Raw genomic sequence first — 24,787 nt, forward strand, 5'->3', positions numbered from 1 at the left:
GATGTGCCTCACTGGTTTACTTTTCCCATTATGTACTGTAGTTTAACTTTACATTGCATTATGCACTATGCACAGACACTTTCTTGCACTTTTTGCACAGCCCTCACACTATAGGTGAGGACAGTATTTGCACATGTACTACAGGCAAATTATTGCTGTTTTTGTATATAATCAAAAAAGTGAACCCTGAGGCCTCAGTTATTTATTTTCTGAAGAGAAACATATTTTATCTTGTTTTGTAATCTTTTTTACGTGCTGCTTTTACTGTGTTTTCTGCATATTTTACCTGCTTGGAGGGAATTGATGGCATTTTGGATATTTTTGGATATTATGAATTATAAGGAAGGCTTTAATGAATTGACTCAAACTTTTTTATGGCAATTGTGATGATGCAGCATTGGGTGAATATAGGTCCCCCTGGAACAAATTGAGTCATGTATACGAGTTTCTTTTTCATTCTTTGTGAATTGATTGTTTGTGCTTTTGTTTTTATTTGTTTGTTTGTACTTTGATGGTTAGTCAACGAATAAAGATTATATATACATATATACAAATTGCCTGTCAAACTCAGCAGTCTCTATTTTATTCTGCGTGTGGACTTACACTTTGGCATTCTGCTTACTTTCTCAAAGGCAGAATATGAACCTGGTCCTTGTACCTGACTCACGCTCAATTGCAGTCAGCCTTAACTTCCACCCTAGTACCAGTGAAGCGCAAGCAGATTACTGTGGTTGGCACTGTATGCTTTTTGGCACTTTTTTAAACTTTAAAAATAAATTCACATTATTAGTTCTATTTATTGTATTTTTTTGTCATTTTGGTGTCATTTCATTTAATTTAAAAAAATCCTTTATTTTTCTAAATTGGCTTGAAAGTATCTTGCATTGTGTTGGGACTTTATTCCTGTTTGAGTACTGCAAAACTATTTTACACAATGCTCTAAAGTTAAGCCTGTCTGCTCTGTGCTATAGCACCAAGGGGGTTGAGCTCAGGTTATTTAGGGCCTTTAGTCATTCACCCTGACTAGGATGGTGATTAATAATTGAGCCGGGTTATCACCTCTCTCAATAACACAATTTATTACACTTAACTACATGTGATCATAGATACCATAAGATGCCAAATACACAAACCATAGTCAACACATTTCCCAATAATAGAGCAAAGCTTCACCAGTGCAATCGCTAGCCACAACTTCATTCTTACATACATTCTTCAATAGGAAGAGTTTCCTCCAATTAATGCACATCTGGCTTAATATCTCACATATTCTCATAAATCACATATGTTTAGCTCAGAGTAGGCTTTATTTCTTTTCTCAGCTCTGCGTGGCTTTTCCTGTTCTTTTAAATATGGCCCCTTTGGGTGAAAGTGGCATTCCATTGGTGCTGCTGCGGGTGTTCCCACGCAACACCCATGGAGTGAGAAATATTTCCAAATCTACGAGGATTAGTAAACCTGGAAATGCTTCAGTATGCTACGCCTCCTCAGGGAAGGCATAGGGAGGCGCAATGAGTAGAAATGTTTTAATTTCCCCTCGTTTTTCCTCTTTCAACGCATGCTGCATTCTACAGCACGCATTGAAAGAGGGAAAGGACTTTAGTGATTGTTTTTGTGCAGGAAGGAGCCCCTTCCTGAACAAAAACAATCGCCCCATGGCGCAGGCATCCTTGCACCATGGTGCAAGGGTGCCTTTGCCAGCGCATGGCAGCTGTTTGTGCACCAGAACAGGGGAGAGCACAGTAATGCGACATATCACTGTAAATATATCGCATTTCTGTGCTCTGAAAGTGCTGCAGCGTGGCGCAGCCAAAGGGCTTGCGGTGCTGTGGCGCAGCACTTTCTTGTAGATCTGCCCCTCAATGTTTAAAAAATATTTTTGAACCGGTTTGGAAGAAAGCTTATTCAAAAAACTGTAACTTTTTGTCTGACTCTTAGAACCTTAGCTGATCACTTTGTTGACCACCTTCTGTTCTCTTTTCTTCAAGGCCCTAGATGGAGGTGAAATGGAGTGCTGTTCCTCAAGTGGAGAGGTCTGTATATGTTATATTGTGTGTTGTTCTTTGCAGTATGAAGTTGTCAGGGCCAGGACAAGAGAATGGGGAGAGGGGGCATTATGTCACAGGCCCGCATGTTGTAATGCTACGCACTTCTGTAGCACCATTGTTTATAGATGTTCAATTCAAAGCAGGCCTGTCATCATTTTTTACAAAGAGGCAGCTAACGGAGCAATGCCAATAGAGTATAACAGACACCACAGCTGCCAAGTGTTCTTCACTTTTTTCCCATAGAAATAGGTGCTTTTATAACACGGCAACGCGGAATAAGCATCCAGTTAGTCCACATCAACTTAGTGACTCTGGCCCTGCAAACTCCTCTGACATGGACGTCTTGCAGGCCTGGTACCATGTATGAGTGATATGTATCTTGCAGACCTGGTACCATGTATGAGTGATATGTATACCCTGCTGTTTTTTTACTCTCCGGGGACATAGCATATGCCCCTTTCCTCTCTGTATGTTATTATTATTATTATTATTATTATTATTATTATTATTTATTTTTATAGAACGCATAGTCACCCTGAAGTATCCCAGCGCTAGGGACCCTAACTCTAAAGTACAGCGGGCATGGGGCAAAACGGGGGGGGGAACAAGGGGGGGCTGGGGGGGAGGAAAGCAAGACTCAGGATGAGGGGAAGGCATAAAAACTAGGGAAAAAGATGAGTCTTAAGCTGCTTTCTGAAGCGTAGGTATTGAGTTTCAAGACGCAAGTTGCGGGGGAGCGAGTTCCAGAGACGGGCCGCTTGGACTGAAAAACGTCTTCCTCCTGATCGGACTTTCCTGAATCTGGGGGTGATGATGACATTTTCTGTGTCTGAACGGAGGGATCTTGTAGCTTTATAGGGAGTGATGAATTTACTGAGGACTGGGGGGACTTGATTTTGCAGTGATTTCTGGACAAGGCATAAGGCCTTGAATTTGACTCGCTCTCTTATGGGGAGCCAATGAAGGAGTTTAAGAGCAGGTTTGGCGGAGGTTCTGGCAGGGGTATTGGTGATGATCCGGGCAGCAGTATTCTGGATTCTCTGAAGCTTGTTGAGGGTCGCTTCAGGAGCGCCTAGATAGATAACATTACTGTAATCAAGCCTCGATATTATTAGGCCTTGTATTAACAGTTTTTGGGAATTGAAGGGTAAGAGGGGCAGGACTTTCCTCAACGATTTCAGGAGCCCAAAGCAGATCCCTGATACCTTCTTTGCCTGTATAGAAAATGAGAGGTCAGTGTCGATCCACACACCCAAACTTTTTACCTCTGTTTTTGGATCAGGGGGGGGACCCAAACAGGCTGGCCAGATGTTCGGGGAGAGTGAAATTCCTTTTGGGCCAAGAAGAAGGACTTCCGTTTTTGTCCCATTCAATTTTAGGGCTGACCTATTCATCCAGCAGTGAACTTGCGTAAGGCAGTTGAATAGGTCAGCTGTTTGTTGTCTAGGGTGGGACAGAGACACCACCAGTTGTGTGTCGTCAGCATAGCTGACGACGCTCACTCCGAATGGGGTGATAACCTCCTCCAATGTGGACATATAGATATTAAATAATGTAGGGCTCAGGGAGGAGCCCTGAGGTACACCGCATTGGAGGGGCATCTCGGAGGAGCGGGCGTTCTTCTACCAGATCTGGTAGGTCTGTTGGGCTAAAAAGGATGAAAGCCAGGATAGAGCAGAGCCTTCCACATCAACTCTTTTGAGTCTTTCAATGAGGAGTTGGTGGTCGACGGTATCGAACGCTGCACTAAGGTCGAGGAGGATCACTGCCACTGATCCTCCCCCATCCAATAGCGCTCTGGCTTCCTCTACTGCCGCCAGGAGGGCGATGTCCGTGCCCTGTCCTGGTCGAAAGCCCGTCTGGGAACTTTTTAGGATCGAGTGATGGTTTCTTTAATAGGGCTTTTACGACAGCCGTCTTCCAACTCGGTGGTACGACTCCCTGTTGGAGTGAGGCGTTGATCAGATTAGTAAGGGGGGGAATGATCGTGGGAGCTACCTCCTTGAGGATCTGTAGAGGGGCGGGGTCCCTAGGGGATCCGCTCTTCATGGATTTGAGCGTATTTCCTACCTCTTCTGTTGTAACTTGGTCCCACGAAGAAAGACAAGTGGGTGACGTCGGGTATGGGAGAGCGATTTCTTCGCACGGACTCGAGGGAGGGATTGAAGCCAGGATTATTTGGATTTTGTCGTGGAAGAAATTAGCCAGTTGATGGCATTTCTCCTGATCGGTTTTAGGATCGGAGGGGTGTCCCAGTCCCTGTTCTGGGGTTTTTATAAGTTCTTTAAGGATGGCATAAGATTCCTTAATAGAGCATCCGGCTTTCTCAATTCTCTCCTGAAAGAAAGCGCACTTGGTTTTTCGGATGGTGGTTTTATAGGATAGAAGGGAGGCGGAATAGATGTTTTTGTTAATTTCCGATTTGTCTCTTCTCCAGGAGCGTTCTGTTCTCTTGCACTCCTGGCGCAGAGCTCTGAGCTCTGGGGTGTACCATAAGGCAGGAGATAGTCTTTTAGGGTGTTTAAGGGTCGCAGTTATTGGGAGCAGTGTATCTAGGGAGGAGGTAATCCACTCATTAAACTGCTTGTCAGCCATGGCAGGGTCGGACGAGTGCTCAGGAATGGAATCTGTAAGGGCTGCGGCCCATTCCTCAGGTACCAGTTTGCGCCACCGTCGGTCGGTTACCTGAATATTAGAGGTTCGGGGGTTCGTAGTGGGAATTTCCCAGGAGAAAGGGACCAGAAAATGGTCCTTCCATGGGAGGGTCACAGGAGGTTTGGTGGTGATGGTTACTATATTGGAAAAAATAGGGTCCAATAGGTGTCCCTTCTCATGGGTGGGCTCATTATTTACTAGTCGGATATTTAATGATGTTAAGTCTTGCCGAAGGTCTAAGGCCAACCGATTCGTAGGGTCCATGAAGTGGAAGTTTAAGTCACCTAGCATAAGAAAGTTCGGGGTGGACGAAGCTAGTTGAGACACTGATTCAATTGCGGCATTAATAAAATTCCCAGGGGCGCCTGGGAGGCGGTAGATCAGCAACCCTGTCAGGGAATGAGCTGGGGAGGTTTGAATGGAGAATTGACAGCTCTCGCAGTCCTCGATATAAGCATTGGAGGTTCTACAACTAAATTGTTCCCTAAAAATTATAGCCACCCCCCTCCTCTCCCTTTGGGTCTGTGTAAGGCTTGACAGAGATACCCTGGGGGAAGGGCCGTAATAATATCCGAGTCAGTGCTGTCTGATAGCCATGTTTCCGTTAAAAACAGTAGATCGAGATCCTGATCTAGAATTAATAGATTGGTTTCGACCGCATGTTTAGGGAGGGAGCGGCAGTTGAAAAGTCCCATCTTCAGTGCGGGTTGTGTCGGGGGCAGGGGGGATGGGTTACAGCGCATACAATTAGAGAAGGTCTTACCTTCAGTATGCGTGTGGTAGCAGGCAAGGATTTTCTTCGGTTGTAGGGCGCGCAGTGCATCTCCAGTATATCTCACTCGCTCATGAGGGCCATCTGGCAGAGTCACTGGGCCTGAGGCCGTTTGGGCCCGGACGGGCCCAGACAGGCTTGCCTTTGGCGCGCCTTCGGCGCGCTGACGGCGCGCCCGCTGCACCCGTCCGCTGCGCTCCCTGAACTGACACATAATTTATGGTCGGAGGGAGTATTGGTAGAAGGTGGGCGTGGCCACCCGGAGGGGGCGTGTCCTGGTCTCCTCGCGGCCGTGAATGGCGGTGTGCGCTTGGGTCCTGTGTCAGACAGCGATCAAGTCAGCTGTTTCCAATGACACAGGTCAGTGCAGGGGGAGAGGTGCAAGTGAGTTTAAAACACACACAAAGTCAACAGTTTTAAAATTATTCAATTTTGGTTCAGCGTTGCTCCCGGCTTCCGCCTCAGGAGTTTAGGGTCAAAGTGCAGCTCTCGTAGCTCGAGCGCGCTTTTATCTGGTTTCGGTAGGAGGTGGGCGTGGCCACCCGGAGGGGGCGTGTCCTGGTCTCCTCGCGGCTGTGAATGGCGGCGTGCGCTTGGGTCCTGTGTCAGACAGCGATCAAGTCAGCTGTTTCCAATGACACAGGTCAGTGCAGGGGGAGAGGTGCAAGTGAGTTTAAAACACACACAAAGTCAACAGTTTTAAAATTATTCAATTTTGGTTCAGCGTTGCTCCCGGCTTCCGCCTCAGGAGTTTAGGGTCAAAGTGCAGCTCTCGTAGCTCGAGCGCGCTTTTATCTGGTTTCGGTAGGAGGTGGGCGTGGCCACCCGGGGGGGGCGTGTCCTGGTCTCCTCGCGGCCGTGAATGGCGGCGTGCGCTTGGGTCCTGTGTCAGACAGCGATCAAGTCAGCTGTTTCCAATGACACAGGTCAGTGCAGGGGGAGAGGTGCAAGTGAGTTTAAAACACACACAAAGTCAACAGTTTTAAAATTATTCAATTTTGGTTCAGCGTTGCTCCCGGCTTCCGCCTCAGGAGTTTAGGGTCAAAGTGCAGCTCTCGTAGCTCGAGCGCGCTTTTATCTGGTTTCGGTAGGAGGTGGGCGTGGCCACCCGGAGGGGGCGTGTCCTGGTCTCCTCGCGGCCGTGAATGGCGGCGTGCGCTTGGGTCCTGTGTCAGACAGCGATCAAGTCAGCTGTTTCCAATGACACAGGTCAGTGCAGGGGGAGAGGTGCAAGTGAGTTTAAAACACACACAAAGTCAACAGTTTTAAAATTATTCAATTTTGGTTCAGCGTTGCTCCCGGCTTCCGCCTCAGGAGTTTAGGGTCAAAGTGCAGCTCTCGTAGCTCGAGCGCGCTTTTATCTGGTTTCGGTAGGAGGTGGGCGTGGCCACCCGGAGGGGGCGTGTCCTGGTCTCCTCGCGGCCGTGAATGGCGGCGTGCGCTTGGGTCCTGTGTCAGACAGCGATCAAGTCAGCTGTTTCCAATGACACAGGTCAGTGCAGGGGGAGAGGTGCAAGTGAGTTTAAAACACACACAAAGTCAACAGTTTTAAAATTATTCAATTTTGGTTCAGCGTTGCTCCCGGCTCCGCCTCAGGAGTTTAGGGTCAAAGTGCAGCTCTCGTAGCTCGAGCGTGCTTTTATCCGGTTTCGGTAGGAGGTGGGCGTAGCCACCCGGAGGGGGCGTGTCCTGGTCTCCTCGCGGCCGTGAATGGCGGCGTGCGCTTGGGTCCTGTGTCAGACAGCGATCAAGTCAGCTGTTTCCAATGACACAGGTCAGTGCAGGGGGAGAGGTGCAAGTGAGTTTAAAACACACACAAAGTCAACAGTTTTAAAATTATTTAATTTTGGTTCAGCGTTGCTCCCGGCTTCCGCCTCAGGAGTTTAGGGTCAAAGTGCAGCTCTCGTAGCTCGAGCGCGCTTTTATCTGGTTACGGTAGGAGGTGGGCGTGGCCACCCGGAGGGGGCGTGTCCTGGTCTCCTCGCGGCCGTGAATGGCGGCGTGCGCTTGGGTCCTGTGTCAGACAGCGATCAAGTCAGCTGTTTCCAATGACACAGGTCAGTGCAGGGGGAGAGGTACAAGTGAGTTTAAAACACACACAAAGTCAACAGTTTTAAAATTATTCAATTTTGGTTCAGCGTTGCTCCCGGCTTCCGCCTCAGGAGTTTAGGGTCAAAGTGCAGCTCTCGTAGCTCGAGCGCGCTTTTATCTGGTTTCGGTAGGAGGTGGGCGTGGCCACCCGGAGGGGGCGTGTCCTGGTCTCCTCGCGGCCGTGAATGGCGGCGTGCGCTTGGGTCCTGTGTCAGACAGCGATCAAGTCAGCTGTTTCCAATGACACAGGTCAGTGCAGGGGGAGAGGTGCAAGTGAGTTTAAAACACACACAAAGTCAACAGTTTTAAAATTATTCAATTTTGGTTCAGCGTTGCTCCCGGCTTCCGCCTCAGGAGTTTAGGGTCAAATTTATGTCATTGATAATTGTGAAATCTCTGAAACAGACTGGTTATCTTGCCCATCGATGTAGTTATTGGTGGTGGTGTATGCCAGAGATTCATGTAGTGCCAATAACGAGGATGCTAAAGTTATTAAGTGACACTACACCAATAGAGAGGTAGAGGTATCAACCTAGGACAACCTACTTTATAATAAATACGCCTCCATAAATGCTCGGTAAATGGAAGAGCTGCCACTACTAAGTCCTTTTCCAAAGTTTTTGCAGGTATCCAAGATACTTGGATATGTTACGTCACCCACTCATGTTGTTTCATGCTTCATCATAGGTGACCTGTCCACGCTGTCGTATGTATGGGGGACTCAACGGTTTCATAGACATTCTGTATAAACTGCTGCTGAATAAAGACAAATATCCAGATCTAAAGATACCTTAAGTAATCCCATGGAAATCTTCCTTTATTAATGGGGTAACTCAGGTATGATTAAACAATAAAATGTGGATAGTGAGTGATATGCGATGCATCATTTATCTACTGTATTTGTTTTCTACGTGTATAATCAACATAATGCAAGTAAGTGAGCACTCTGAATTTGTTTAACAGGTATTGTTCAAAGAGCATATGTGCATTCCACAAGAGTAGTACATTTGATGACTTGCTCATACTCATCATCACTCATAATCCTCATATCTTTGACAATGTAGTGCTTTTCTAAATATTGACCATACAAAAAGAATTTGCCCACAGTGATGAGCATTTGCCTTACAACAGCAAAAATGATGTGTAACTGGATAGTTATATCAGATATGGATCATGGCATGTTGGATGAAGTTGACCAGCATCTGAATTCCCCCAAAATATGTACATTTCATGATTCATTATTTTGCTGAGATGTCTCTGAAGGCAATTAAAGAATGCAATTGATATTGGAATAAATGAGCTCTCTGGGTGGGCACTCCGGGACATAGGAGCGGCCCTTTTGGCTCATCGCACCCCCCTTCTTTGTTGGAGTAGGGCCTGCCCCGGAAAGTGGTGGTCCCCGGGCCTTGAGAGGCTCTGGGGGGGAGCCATGAAGGCCTCTTCCCATTGAAACAAATAGATTTTGGCCCTGGAGTGTGGTGGTCCATGGGTGGGGGGGTGGGGGAGGGGGTGGGCGTGAGGCCCCTCACTATACATCAAACAGCCCAAAGTGAGTGGTGTTCCCTGGGGCATGGGGTGCTCCTGTGAGGCACCCCCTGATTTGATTCATATTATCCCCAGTGAGGTGAGGTTACCGCAGCTGTGAGGGAGGCCGTAGAATCCCTGGCATTAATTTTAACAATAGCCGAGGAGGTGGTGGTCCCTGGGGCACACTGGGGTCCATAAGACCCCCCACATTACAAAATAACAATGGCCTCATGCCCCCAGGACATGGCCTACCCGGGGGCTAAACAATAAAGAAGCGCGGGAGCCCAAGCATCACATCATTTTTTTTTGGGGTGGGAGCCGCTGCTCCAGTGCGACTTTCACGTAATTTTTTTTTTAAGAGGGGGTTTCCTGGCAAGAGGCTTAGGGGATCAGGGTATTCATACCCTACTCCCTTCTCTTTTTTCTGTACGTTTTATTTTGAGACTCGGCTCAAGCTGAGTCCCAAGATGGCTATCAACACTTTGTGGTCTGTAGTGTTGGCAGTCAATCAGATTTGAGCATGGGGACTGTCAGATCCTCGGAGGATCCGCATCCCTATGTACACAAACAGGGATTTTCCTTACTAGTTCCAAAACTACTGAATGGTTTGACACCAATTTATAAAAAGGGGGCTTTCTGACCCAACAACTACGATTCTGCAAACTTTTGTGTAATTTCGTTCAGCAATTTGGGCTGTAGCCGTGTCCTAATTTCCTATGGAAATTAACATGGGAAACGCATATTTTTGATAACCCCCCTTTTCCCGGCCCCGCTTGACAGATCACTCCAAAACTATACATGCACAACAAACTTCACTGCAAAAACCACAGTTGATGGACAGAATGCAGAACAATGTCATACATTCACCCCAGTACAGAGATCTTGGCCTAAATCCATCGTTTTTTTGCACTCCACACCACCCCAGTTCAGACATGACCATCAGCAAATCAGTCTGCCCATGTGCCTTATGGGAACAGTCCAGCCTGAACTGCCAAGCCATGCCTTCCCAGGACCGGAAACAAGCTTCTGAGGAACGGTTTCTGGCATTCCAGCCGTCTTCAGCCCGGCTTGCTTGAATCCAGTGGTGTGGAGAGCATGGGACTCACGTCTGAGCAAACCCATCCCACTCCGGGTGACCAATGCAAAAACCACAGTTGATGGACAGAATGCAGAACAATATCATACATTCACCCCAGTACAGAGATCTGGGCCTAAATCCATCATTTTGTGTTGCACTCCACACCACCCCAGTTCAGACATGGCCATCAGCAAATCAGTCTGCCCCTGTGTCTCATGGGAACAGTCCAGCCCGAACTGCCAAGCCATGCCTTCCCAGGACCGGAAACAAGCTTCCGAGGACCGGTTTCTGGCATTCCAGCCGTCTTCAGCCCGGCTTGCTTGAATCCAGTGGTGTGGAGAGCATGGGACTCACATCTGAGCATACCCATCCCACTCCGTGAGACAAATGCAAAAACCACAGTTGATAGATAGAATGCAGAACAATGGCATACATTCACCCCAGTACAGAGATCAGGGCCTAAATCCATCATTTTTTTGCACTCCACACCACCCCAGTTCAGACATGGCCATCAGCAAATCAGCCTGCCCCGGTGCCTCATGGGAACAGTCCAGCCCGAACTGCCAAGCCATGCCTTCCCAGGACCGGAAACAAGCTTCCGAGGACCGGTTTCTGGCATTCCAGCTGTCTTCAGCTCGGCTTGCTTGAATCCAGTGGTGTGGAGAGCATGGGACTCACGTCTGAGCATACCCATCCCACTCCGGGTGACAAATGCAAAAACCACAGTTGATGGACAGAATGCAGAACAATGTCATACATTCACCCCAGTACAGAGATCTGGGCCTAAATCCATCGTTTTTTGTTGCACTCCACACCACCCCAGTTCAGACATGGGCATCAGCAAATCAGTCTGCCCCTGTGCCTCATGGGAACAGTCCAGCCCAAACTGCCAAGCCATGCCTTACCATGACCGGAAACAAGCTTCCGAGGACCGGTTTCTGGCATTCCTGCTTGATTCCGGTCTAGGAAAGACATGGCTTGGTAGTTTGGGCTGGACTGTTCCCATGAGGCACAGGGTCAAGGCTGATTTGCATATAGCCAGTGTCCGACCTAGGGTGGTGTGGAGTGCAAAACAAACGATGGATTTAGGCTCAGATCTTTGTACTGGGGTGAATGTAAGACATTGTTCTGCATTCTGTTCATCAACTGTGTTTTTTGCAATTTTCACCCCGAGTGGGCTGGGTATGCTCAGACGCGAGTCCCAGGCTCTCCACGTCACTGGAGTCAAGCTATCCAGGCTGAAGAAGGCTGATAGCCAGAAACCGGTCCTTGGATGCTTGATTCCGATCTAGGAAAGACATGGCTTGGTAGTTCGGGCTGGACTGTTCCCATGAGGCACAGGGTCAAGGCTGATTTGCATATAGACAGTGTCTGACCTAGGGTGGTGTGGAGTGCAAAAAAACGATGGATTTAGGCTCAGATCTTGTAAGACATTGTTCTGCATTCTGTCCATCAACTGTGTTTTTTGCAGCAAAAATCACTGGCACGCTTTTTTAAAACATGCAAAAGATATAAGCAAGTCTAAAACGCTTTTCCTATGGAAACTAGGTCCTAAATTTAACTACCTACTGGCTGCCACCAGTAGATAATATCAATATATATATATAACATGCAAAAGATATAAGCAAGTCTAAAACGCTTTTCCTATGGAAACTAGGTCCTAAATTTAACTACCTACTGGCTGCCACCAGTAGATAATATCAATATATATATATATATATATATATTTTCGAACCCTGCCATATTAAGAACAAATCATCTATGTACCGTAAGTACAGAGGTACATGTTGTCGCATGGTGTCTAGCAAGGGGCCGCCCAGCACGCACTCCTCCCAGAGTCCCATGTGGAGACATGCCAGACTCGGAGAGAAGCACGACCCCATGGCGACTCCTCGCACCTGCTGATATATTTGATTGTTAAATAAGAAGAAGTTTTGTTCAAGGCAGATTCTTATCATGGATAACAGCATTTTGTTGTGCGCAGTGAAATTCATAGGCCGTTTGTTCAAATAGAATTCCACCGCCCGCACTCCATCTGCATGTCTAATCGATGTATACAGTGATGTGACATCAAGTGTTATGAGCAAACATTCTTCATCCCACACTGTATTGTTCACCTTTCTAATGAAATCAGACGTGTCTATGTACCGGGAAATATTCTCCGTAGAGCTATTTATCGCCGATATTATTGGGCGACCCGGTGGTGTGGTGGCATCCTTATGTATCTTTGGGATTAAGTAAAATGATGGGATCACTGGATGATCTTTCCTAAGGAATTTATATTCATCGTCTGTCAACAGTTTTGCACTTCTCCATGCTACCAATTTGGCGCTCTGTTCCTGCCAAGATAATTTCAATATTGCCATATTGCTTTTTCTGTAGCATACGGTATCCAGTAGTTGTTTCTCGGCTTCCGCTACATACAAGTCTCTAGGCCACAGTACAATATTTCCGCCTTTATCGGCCTGGCGGACGATTACATTTTTGTCTGTTTCTAATTTCTTAATTAGACTGTAGTAACATTGGTTCTTTTTGTTCGCCATTTTTCCTTGTTGTTTAGTTCTGATATTTAACTGTTTAAGCGCCTTAATTATCAGATCGTGATACACGTCAATATTGTCATTAATTAGAATGGGTTGAAAGATAGACTTTGGTTTGAAGGGGGTACAACTTGTTGCTCTATCCTCTCTTGATGTTATCAAGGGTAAATCATCAACAGTGTCTCCTTCTTGTTGCAGGTCCCAAATTTGATCAAACGTTGAACGATCAGCCGCTTCTAGTAAAGATGGGCTCATTTGTGATTCCATTTGTTTTCTCTTTTTAGGTTGCAATAGAAAGTGCTTGCTCAACTTAAGCTTGTGGATAAATCGATATGAGTCCATTCTTACATCGGCATAATTAAAGTTAGATGGGGGACAATAGGTTAGTCCCAGACTTAGGATCATCTCATCTTTTGCCGTTAATGGAATGTTTGAGAGGTTAATGATGGAATTATCTTGTTTTAATTCCCCACTACTTTTTTCTTTGACTTGTTCCAGCGACTTTTCACTGTTTGCTTTTTGTTGTTTGCGGTACCGGCATTTTCTTCTGGCCCGTCTTTTTTGGTTGTTCCGGAGCCGCTTGTCACTGTTTTCCCTTCTATCCTTGGTCGAAGGGTATCGCGGCGATCCTGGCATAAACAGCTGACTTCCTGGGCCAATGTAAGCTTTTCTGATCCTACCGTGGAGGATCCCGCAGCCTCGTATTCCGTCTCACTTCCTGTTGTAATGCTTCCATCAGTGAGGAGACTGATACCGTTTTGTTTGCAGAGTTAGTTTGTCTGGTTTTCCTTGCGCGTGCCTTTACATTTTCATACTTTTTTGCGTATGTGAATATTTGCCCATTTTGGTAATCTAGGCGGTCGCGCTCAAATTTATAAGCTTTTCTTTTTTTGATGACCTCTTCATCTTTTTTCACCCTCTGCAACATTTCCGTGCGTAGTTTGTTCATTAGCTCATTGGGTTCTAAGTTGGTTAACTCCTTTTCGATTTGGTCGATTTCCACGTGAATCTTTAATCTATCACTTTCCGCATATTCCACCAATAAGTTCATCAATTTGACGGAGCATTCCAAATTTGTTTCAGCCCATCTGGTAAGCATTGTCGGGTCCGGTGCCTCATAGCTAGGAGCCAATGTAATTCTAAGTCCCCTGGGCACCCTTCCGACTTCCAAGTAACGGGATAAGGATTTATTTTCCCACCACTTAGACTGTTCCTTCTTCATTAGTTTCTCTAGTTTCCTGAACGTGTCTTTAAGTGTGGGATTAGTTGCGGTGGTGGCGCTGCCGGACGTTGATGGTCCCTGTATGTTTGTGCCTCCAGCCGGAGCCTTATCAAACATACTGTCCGCTGCCTCCTCCCTGCTGCGTAGCGTATCTGCAGACATTACTGCTTACGACTAAACAAGTCGCTGTGTTTAGGGTTACTGTTGTGGTTAAAGAACACTTCGACCTTAAATAGCGATTTCTCCTCGGTTTCCCAAGTTAGCTGACGCGCTAAATAAAGTCTGCACTCCTCCCCACTGGCCGTTCCCGTTCGTCCTACCTTGAATTGGGCTCTCGTCAGGTGTGATCGGTTTCTCACCGTTATCAACGATTTCCGACTCCCATTTTCGTGTAGACACTTCTCATGGATCATGGGGCTGTACGCGGTTTGCTCCTTGCGGGAGCCGTGTAGAGTTGTGGTTCCGGGTTAGGGATCCGTTTCTGCTTCCTGCCGCCAAGCCAAACAAAGGGGGAGGGGTCCAACTTACACCGTAGAAGTCAGAAAACGGTGCATGGTATGAAATCTGATATCGTTTAATGCCCACAGCATCACTCCTCCATTCCTCAGGAAAACGAACAAGTCGGACCCAAAGCTTCGTGCAAAAGTTAAGTGTTCTTTATTTTCAAAAAGTAAAACCCAAGCAGTCCTGCATGACGAAATTCAGAGAAAACCAAAGGTTTCAGGGGTGTTATAGTTAGCTGGACATTTCACTCCTACAAAACCATAGAAATTCATCCGTTATTGTTAGTTCTGCTAACTTTAACTTGAGCGCCCGCAATACACTGCTGATGTCATATATTACATCATTCTTGACATGGTCAGTGACATCACTGATGACATCTTAAATGACATCACTGATGACATCATCCAATGAATGTGGTTTTGTTTGAAATGTAAATATGTAATATATATATATATATAGATACCAATCTGTATTGAAGATTGAGTGAATATATAACTGTCTGGATGGAGGATTTAGTAGCTGTCTTACTGTTTGTTTAAGTGAGTAATTATAAGTGTCTCACTAAATACATGGGTTAGTAACTAAACTATGTGAATGTGTGCATCACTGTCTCTGTTGTTGTATAACCTGCTGCATCTGTTGGTCACTAACTACATGAGTGTCTATATTAGTTATTGATTAGTTGGCTGAGTATTTGTATGGGAGACTGAGTGTGTGTGGTTGGGTGGGGGATGTGTAACTCTATGCATAGATGTGTGAGTGGTTGATTGACTAGGTGTATGGGTTTAAGAGTGCATGTGGAAACAGTTGTTTGGGTGACTGAGTGTGTTTATGTGTGTGTTGGTGAGTGAATATATGTCTCAGTGGTACATCTCCAACAAAGTACAAAAATAAAAGGCATTGTATGTGAGAGTTGGTGTATATAAATAAGTATACGTAAGAGTCAGTGATTGTGAGAGTAACTGTATGGATGAGTTTATAATTGTAATAGTGATTTTTTTAACATAGTAACTATGAGTTACTCTGTGTATGAATAAATGAGGTAATGTGTGTATAACTGTGTAGGTGAGTAAATGTAAGTGTGATCGATTCTTTTCATGAGTGAGTAGGATGACTGCATAAGGGACTAGGATGACTGCTGATGTGTCAATGTCTACATAGGTATATGAGTGCATTTGATTGTGTTCTATTGATGTTATCAGTGATGTCACCAGTGATGTCACTGACCATTTCATGAATGATGTAATATGTGACCTCATCAGCAGTGCATTGCGGGTGCGCGAGTTATAGTTAGCAGAACTAACTATAACGGAGGAATTTCCATGGTTTTGTATGATTGAAATGTCCAGCTCACTATAACACCCCTGAAACCTATGTTTTTTTCAGTGAATTTCAAAGGTTTTTTCAATGCTAATTTCTAACTACAATGTCCCTATAACCTATAATGTTTTTTAAGTAAATTTTAAAAACGCTCTTTAATGTGAAAACGAACTTAACAGTAGTCTTTTATAACTTAAAATTATGGCTCCTGGTTTTATGGTATTTATTTTTTGGGCATTTCCGTCTGTATTTATCCATATTTTTTTTAAATAGTTATATCTGTATTTACCCATATATATATTGGGTTTAGTAAAAAATTAATCTGAAATTAGTATATTTCCACATGTATTTGTCTGATAAATATGCACGTATGCCTGAAGGACTGACCATTTTCAGTCATATAAACAGCTCTTTACTAAAATACTTTTATTGTTTTAACCCTTTTACTTTCAGAATGACACACCTATTGGCCTGTTACTCATCATTGACAGCATTTGGAATCACTCAAAAAATAACCCAATTTCTGTTTATATCCACATTTTAAAATAAATACAGAAAGGAAAATAAATACTTTTCTGTCTGTATTTATCTGTAAAAATCAGTAAAAATGGAAAACAAGGAGCTCTACTTATAATTTAAAAATAGTTTCAACGTAATTAGCACTAATTAACATATAAGTGTGGAATAAATATGACGCAGCACCTATAATACCTGACTTCGAACAACAGCGTTCACACTTCGATTCCCAACTCCAGGAGCATCTTAGCCCACCACTATTTCACTGTGGGTAACACGTTGCTTAATCTTCCCAACGCCCCGAGTGCCAGCACACCTTTCCGGGGGCAGCTTTACGCTTTACAAATGCTAGCACTTTTTAAATTTAACCGCATAGTGATGACAAATATTAGCACTTTTTTTTTTCTTCTATTGTGAACAATATTTTTAGGTTTTGCCCTGGCCGTAGCACCTGCGAAGCAGGTGCCCCGCCCAGGGCGAAATCTTATGATCTCCAGTATGGGGCTTCGTCCCGCCTCTGTCTTCCATTGGCTAGCTCCATAAATGGAGGCTAGCCATTGGAAGAGATTGGCTGTCAATCACGCTTTCCCCGTGAAAACGCGATTCGGGGGCGTTTCTCTGTCTTTTTTTAAGTCCCGCCCCTTTTGTCGTCATGTCTTTCTGGGCTCCGGCCCACTCCCGCATCTTGTTCCCTGCCGTGTCTTTTTCCCGCCATGAAGATCACCGCCGCCAGCCTGGGGATCCTGTGAGGCGCAGCGTCGTGACGTAAGGTATTATCGTATGGAAGGTAAGAGCAGAGAGTGAAAGGGGCAGGGCAGTGGGTGTGGAATGGGAGTGGCTGTGGGAGGGAATCGCACAGCAAATGAAAGCATCACTTCCTCCCGGTACCTTAAATCCCTCCTCTCCAAGCTCCATGGCCGCCGCGTAACACGGGCTTACAAGAGCTGCAGCAGCAGGAGAGAAAGAACTCAAAGGAAAGGGAGGGGAAACCAAAAAGCAAAATAAAGAATACAATTATATGCAGCGCGAGCGGGCTTATTGACGTGAATGCCTCGCGCCCGGGGTGACTGCTCTTGGGAGGGCGGGAATGGCTGGTGAGGGTGCTTGCTATGCTTTCTCTACCTTCCTCGAAGTAAGCCGCCCGAGGGAGGCAGTGCACACTTCATGGGTGAGAATTGTAATATACCTCGCGTGCAACATCTAACTGGCTCCAGAATGCTCTCTCCCCTGACCTTCGGTGTACCGTGAAGGGCCAGTGCGAACTGGACCTCTAAGTTCCCCTCTAGTCGCGCTCCCGCCATTGCTTGTTTTTAAAGGCAGGCAGGCCGCACCAGCAACCCTAGGTGAGAGGCTTCCGCCCCCGGGGAACTCCACCCGTTGTACTTAATGCACACTGCTCATTTGTAGGTGACCACAGGGTGGTCCCTCCCTAAAGGTCCTGGCTTCGCTCACCCCTTCCAGCTCCCATCAGGCCACTGTAGCTGCACCGACTCCGCGCTGTCTGACTGGCGTCACTCCGGGATCAGTAAGTAGATGTTAAAGGTGAAACCTACATGTTTCACTCCAGTTGCTTGGCCTTAATAATAATCATGACGGATCCTGCTTTTATGGTTTGCTCATGGCGAGCGCTTGTTATTATCATCTGGCCTGTCTTCCCTGCTCTCACATTAGAGCGTTTTCCTTAGCATCATTCTTGATAGAGGGGCTGTACCTCGTGAAGCACTGAGAGCCACGAGTGCTGTTTCATTTTTAAGCTCGGACTGAAAGGGGTAAAGGGGCAGGAGTGGGTCAGAAGTAGCGAGCAGTGCTGTATAGGCAGCTAAGACTTTCTGGAGAGTGCCAGTAAGGGTAGATAATGATGATGTACAGAGCGCAACGAGAGCCTGTACGCATAGATACCAGTACTGTACCGGGAGCGAAGATTGTCTGGAGAGTGCTTGTACATGGAGTGTCTGTACGGGTATATTGTAGCACTGTATATGTGCCTGAGTACATGGAGAGTGCCTGTACGGGTGGATAGTAACACTGCACATGGAGCTAAGAGCATACAGATCGTGTATATACCAGTGCATGCAGTGGGAAGCTTAGACTGTCTGTAGAGTTCCTGCACGAGCAGATAACAGTACTGTCCTTGGAGATAAGGTTGCTTGGACAGTGCATCTACAGGTAGATAGCCGTACTGTGCAGTCCGCTAAGACTGCCTGTAGAGTGTCTGTACTGGTAGATCACATTATAGTACAGGGATGTATTATTGCTTGGAGTGTGCATGTAAAGGTAGATAACCGAACCGTACTGTGCAGTTCGCAGAGAGTGTCTGTACTGGTAGATAACAGTGTTGTCTGTACAGGGAGTTACGATTGCTTGGAGGGTGCCTGTACGGGAAAATAATGCTTTACATGGAGCGAGGAGTACCTGGAGAGTGCTTTTACGGGTAGTGCGTGCAGGGAAGGCGAATATTACACGTAGAGTGCCTGCACTGTTAGTTCACATATAGGAATCAGGAGATCTTGACCACGGCCCCATTGCTACTGCGCAGCCAGTTCACAGTGAGGCAGGTCAGGGAAGCCCCATGGAGGAGGTGAGCCATCCGTGCTCAGAGCAGGGCCTACGAGTTCAGCTGAATCTCCAGCCGTGAGCATGTCCCTACGGTCGGTCTCTTCAGCGCACTTTTCTAGCTGAACCAGGTCTAAGGGAAAGTGAACCCAGAGAAAGGTTCTGATTTTATTTTTAGATCTAAGCATGAACAGTGTATTTGGAATGTAAACTGGACAACAAGCCATTATAATAGTTTGTTTTTAATACAATGAAAGTTGCACTTCTACTGGGGGGAATTGTGACAAGTGCGTATTTATTGGATTGGTCCCCAAATAAGCCCCTGGGGTCTCCAGACAGGGTATATTGAATAGGAGCAAGGGTGTGAAAGCACAAACCTACACCAGGTGCTCCCGAACAAGCCTCATTTCGTTATCCTTCGTCAACTGCAACTTAGGATAACACTCCTCAGACAGGTGTCAATGCAGCCTCGCCATGCCCGTCTCATCTTCTCAGACAGGAGTAAGTGCAGCCTACACTCGCCTGTGTCACACCTCTGACAGCAGTAAGTGCAGGCTGCTGCTGCACAGAGCCTCCCTAAGGTGTTCCCATCTTGTCCGCCGGTTTTCCAGTGCCCCCTCAATTCTGACTCTTTGATTTTAATTATATAGATTGTTCCGGCTGTTTGCATATCTCCTCGCCGTCTTGGTTCTAAACACTAGGAGCTTTTAACTGCTTGGGACCCGGTTTTTGTACCTCTGTTCCCTGCTTGTGCCTCTATTCCCTGCTTGTGCCTCTGTTCCCTGCTTGTGATCCAGTTTTCGTGCCTCTGTTCCCTGTTTGTGCCTCTGTTCCCTGCTTGTGCCTCTGTTCCCTGCTTGTGCCTCTGTTCCCTGCTTGTGACCCGGTTTTCGTGCCTCTGTTCCCTGCTTGTGATCCGGTGTTCATGCCTCTGTTCTCTGCTTGTGCCTCTGTTCCCTGCTTGTGACCCGGTTTTCGTGCCTCTGTTCCCTTCTTGTGCCTCTGTTCCGTGCTTGTGCCTCTGTTCCCTGTCCATTAGGAGCAGCGTCAACCTCAATTTGAATATTGTACCAATTGCTGTCCCACATTTTCATAACTGCACCCATTTCCTTATGGAAGTACATCTGCACCACTTTCTCTACTCAATTGACCGTAACTCAATTTGAAAGGAATATTGTTAGTAATTTACATTTCACCACTATTCTTTCAGCTACAATGTGCTCCTCTTCAAGCTCCACCAAGAATCATTCTATAGTTGGACTGATCCCTTACGGTAACCACTCTAGCTAGCAACATTAACAAGCATTTGCAATGCAATAGGTCTCGCATTAGGAAAGATTGAGTTATTGGTATTGTAAATGTCACATTTTTTATTTATGAGTTGGTTTTGAAAATAGCGAAATTAATAGCTTTGTCATTTACAATGCCAATAGTTATACCTTTCGCAAATGTGACACCCATAGCCTTTGTAATGCAATATGTGTTGTATTTACGTGACTTAGATGTATTGATATTACAAATAACAATTGCTTTTGCTTTTTTAAAATAATTAATACTTAAATAAAAGTTATTGTAATTTATAATGGCAATAACTTAAACTTTTGTAAATAACTTTTGTGAAGATTATGTTCTGTGTATTTTATTGTGACGAAAATCCAAGAACAGAAGTGAAATATTCACATTTGTTTGTGACATTTGTAATGAAGCTTAAAACACTGAGAGAACATATTTGGACCAGTTGTTGTTGAATTGTTGCACACATTGATGCTGTGGTGGCGACGAGTGGTGCTGTGGTGGCGACGAGTGAGGCTGTGGTGGCGAGTGATGCTGTGGTAGCGACAAGTGATGCTGTGGTAGCGCATAGTGATGTTGTGGTGCCCTTGAGTGATGCTGTGGTGGTGCTGAGTGATGCTGTGGTGATGCGATAGATAGACACATAAATAAAAATGTTGTCATTTACAATGCCAATAGCTCTAACTTTGGCAAAGGCGAGACCGTTGCATTGTAAATACTTGTTTTTTATGTCTTCTATTTAGATATTTTTTAATTATGAGAATACAAATGACACAGTTTTTCCGGGTAACACTTTTTAAACTCTCCTACGTATGTAGATATTAAGGACCTTATACATGTTATGATGGAAATCGAAACATTTACAACTTCACAGTTTGTAACTTTTCCCAACACGTGCACAAGTTAAACAGTTAAAACGTGAGCATGTGCGAACTTTAAAACGTGACATCTAAATGGGCGGAGCTGCATCTTCCTTCCATAGACTACTCATTAACAAAAAACTATATAAACCACACTCGTTGTGCGATTAGTTTCATTTCGCGAGTTATTTCTCCGTGTCCATTCTGTGATGCAGGTTCCATTTTCTAGCGTTGTATTCTTGTTTTGCATCAAGAAAACATTTTCTGGAGTTGTAAGTTATTTGATTATGGCATAGTAGATATTTATAATACGTAGCTATTTGTCAATATTTAAACATTTATATTTTGAAAAAAAGTTTATTGCATGTTCTTGCCGTTTTTTGCTGTAACATCAGCAGCTTGCTTTCAGAAACAAACAGATTACAGCAAACATTGCTCCTTTTCTGGCTCCTTTGAACTCATATACTGTGAATTTGTATATTATAATATTGACACTGTACTTGACCTCAGGTGTGTTGGTGACCCGTAGGCGCAAACCCAAATCATTTACAATTAATGTCACCACCTTCCAGTTGTTAGTCTGTTTTCCCCTAGGGTTGATATACTGTTAATATGTATATTATAATATGAACAGTCATGGTGATCTCGGAGGAGTTTATGACCCGTCGGCACAAAGAGTAAAGATATATATGCAACATCACCAGCTACTGGCTTTTAGTCTGTTCCCCCTTTTGATCATATACTGTGAATATGTATATTATAATTTTCACAGTACAATTATCTCAGAGGAGTTTATGACCTGTCGTCATGAACATCAAACTTTTCGACGTCCCGGAGAAAAGAAGCTCGTAGAATAATTACCGCTCTAAAGTATTTCGTTATGGATCTTCTGTTCTATTCATAACTTAATTTTCCTTTTCTTTTTTGTGTAACAAAGGTGTCATTCGTTATATTATAATAGACTGTCCTATTGTTACAGAAGTGGAATTGTAGATTTGTCGGCGCCACTTGTAATACAGCTTACTAACCATTATATCTTACTTGATCATATTCTTTTTCAGTGAGCATATTTTACAAAATTGCAGTCTAAAAAATGTAGCTTTTATACATACTTTGTTACTTTAAATATTTGATAAACCCTACATTTCTGAATGATATTTTGTAATTTCTATTTTTCTCAGTTGCAGTTCCTATTCACCTTCTCCCTATACAATATATAGGACCAGTACTGAATATTAGAATAGTATTATCCTATATATTCTTAAAGGAGTATGTGTTTTGTTAGTGGAACAGTGTGCGACCTCTAAGCACTACCACAGAAAGTACCCGAGTTCTACAAAATACAAATTTCAAAAATGATAATGCATATATTTCTATCTAATATAAAGTCATTTGTGATTAACTGTTTTTTACTTGTTCTTCTGACAGCAGATAATGTAGTGTTGGAGTGTTTGTTTTAGCACTTCTGTTCTACTTTATCTAAAAGTAACTGATGCCCTCTTATATTAGCAAGAATATGGAGCAACACTTTTAAAACTATAACAGAAAAAAGGAGGGTGTTGCCACGCTTAACTGATATTTTATGAAATTCCATTCATATTTGACACCCCTTTTGATATAAACAGCGTCAGTTTCTGAAGAAAGTTTATTTGTAATTGCTAAATAAAAACTGTTTCAAACCTAGACTGACATTTTTGCTGCGCAACCACACCTCCCCGTCAGAAAAGTAAACACTACATTATAAGTAAATAGTGCTCCTGGGAAGTATGCCACCCACAAACTTGATAAAAGGAAGACTGCAAGACACTGTTAATTTTCTGCCGTGATTTGTACACCCCACAGCAATTATATAAATGGCCCTTGAAATATATAAAAAACAATTTTTTACCTTCACAATCCCTGTCCACCACCTTGTGACCAATGTACAGAGTTAATAGTGATCCTACCCTCCCCTCTACTACTTTGTTTTCCCGTACTCCTGTGGAAGTGCGTCACAAAATGACTGACAACAGTGAACAGTTCCCACCCAATAAGGAGCAAACTTGTGCTCGGAACACTTTAACCAATAAAATGTCCATGTTGTTCTGCAGAAGAGGAGGGAATGGCTGTCAACACTTCTACTTTTAATGCTTCACAGCCAATGAACATTAGGCTTTGGAAGGTCCCGCTTGGAACACGTTACACAATGAAATATCCCTAATACTCCGCGGAGAGGGACGGAATCGCTGACAACACTTCTACTTTCAATGGTTTACAACCAATCAACATTAAGCTTGGGAAAGTCCTCCTTGGAACACGTCAGCCAATCAGATGTCCCTCCTACTCCGCAGAGCGCAAGTGAATGGCGGCCAACACTTCTACTTTCAATAGTTCGCAACCAATCAACCAATCAACCAATCAACATTAAGCTCTGGAAGTTCTTCCTTAGAACACGTCAGCCAATCAGATGTCCTTCCTACTCCACGGAGGTATTGAAAGTAGAAGTGAATGGCTGGCAACACTTCTACTTTCAATAGTTTGCAACCAATCAACACTAAGCTCAGGAAGGTCCTCCCTACAACATGTGAGCCAATTAGATGTCCTTGCTACTCTGCGGAGGAGAAGTGAATAGCACGAAACACTTCTACTTTTGATGGTTTGCACCCAATGAACATTAAGCTTGTTGTTGGCACACCTCCGCTAATTAAACGTTCATATTGTTCCACTCACACATACAGAACATGCCCTCCACATATTGATACATTTCCTGTAACTATTTTTTAAATTTGTTTTGGGCCCTGGGGTCCTTCTGGGACTCCCTGAACAGGCCTAGGGTGTTAGGGTGTTTCTACCCTGCCCCCTTCTCTTGTTTTATACCTTTGTTTCTCAGTTTTCTGGTGACTCGCTTCTATCGAGCCACAAGATGGCTGCTAACACTTCCTGGTTTGGAGTGCTGGCAGCGAATCACAGTGAAGCTCACACACACTACTTAGGCTCCGCCCAGATATTGAAACTTTTATTTCTCTGTTTTCTCAGCAACCACTGAACGTATTTATACCATCTTTAAAAAGTTCGCTTTCTAACCCACGCACTATCTTTCTCCCCAATTTGGAGTAAATCCGTTCAGTCGTTTCAGCTGTTGCCTTGCACAAAGTTTCCTATGGGAAAATTATTTTTACACTCCTATTTTTTGAATTTCTCAAAAACTACTGAACAAATTTACATCATTTAATAAAAATGTAACTTCCTGAACCAAGCTCTACCTTTCTGCCAAATTTGGGGTAATTCCGTTCAGAAGTTCGGGCTGTAGCTCATCGCAAAATTTTCTATGGAAATTAACATGGAGAAAAGGAGTTTTGGGACCCTCCTTTTTTCTCAGCCCCCACTTGACGAATCACCCCAAACGTTCAGGATAGGAGCTGACCTAGATAGATTTTTTTGGGGAGAATTTCAGGATATATATATATATATATATATATATATATATATATATATATATACTGGAAAAATAAAAGGTTATAGAGACGTTACAGTTGAGTTCCAATTTTACACACACAAAACATTAGAAATTCAGCAGCTATAGTTAGTTATCTGAAGAAGATATAGCTCCTGCTCCAAGGTAACTACAACTCTAGCCCCTGTCATGCAGTTTTCTCATCAATATTTTTATTTCAGATGTTGCAGTGATATTATCAATGATCTCATAGAGAAGATGTCATTAGTGATGTGAAATGTGCTGTAATGAGCAGTGCATGAGTTTTAGTTACCTTAGGGCATGAGTTATAGTTTCTTCAGACAACTGTAACTATAACAGCTGAATTTCTATGTT

The 24,787-nt window shown here is 44.4% G+C and overlaps 1 protein-coding gene across 2 annotated transcripts in view; it reads left to right on the top strand.

Annotated features, from left to right (window-relative positions):
- The window catches only part of LOC147731545 (dipeptidyl peptidase 4-like), a 688,588-nt gene that overhangs the window by 23,233 nt on the left and 640,568 nt on the right, over nt 1-24,787 (top strand). For both annotated transcript variants that reach the window (XM_086956608.1, XM_086956609.1), the window contains exon 2: nt 1,989-2,033. In XM_086956608.1, coding sequence (XP_086812734.1) covers nt 1,996-2,033 — 38 coding nt within the window. In that variant the 5' untranslated portion in view covers nt 1,989-1,995. The remainder of the gene's footprint in view (nt 1-1,988; nt 2,034-24,787) is intronic.

Source organism: Lissotriton vulgaris, chromosome 2_1 (assembly GCF_964263255.1).
Source record: "Lissotriton vulgaris chromosome 2_1, aLisVul1.2, whole genome shotgun sequence".
NCBI lineage: Eukaryota > Metazoa > Chordata > Amphibia > Caudata > Salamandridae > Lissotriton > Lissotriton vulgaris.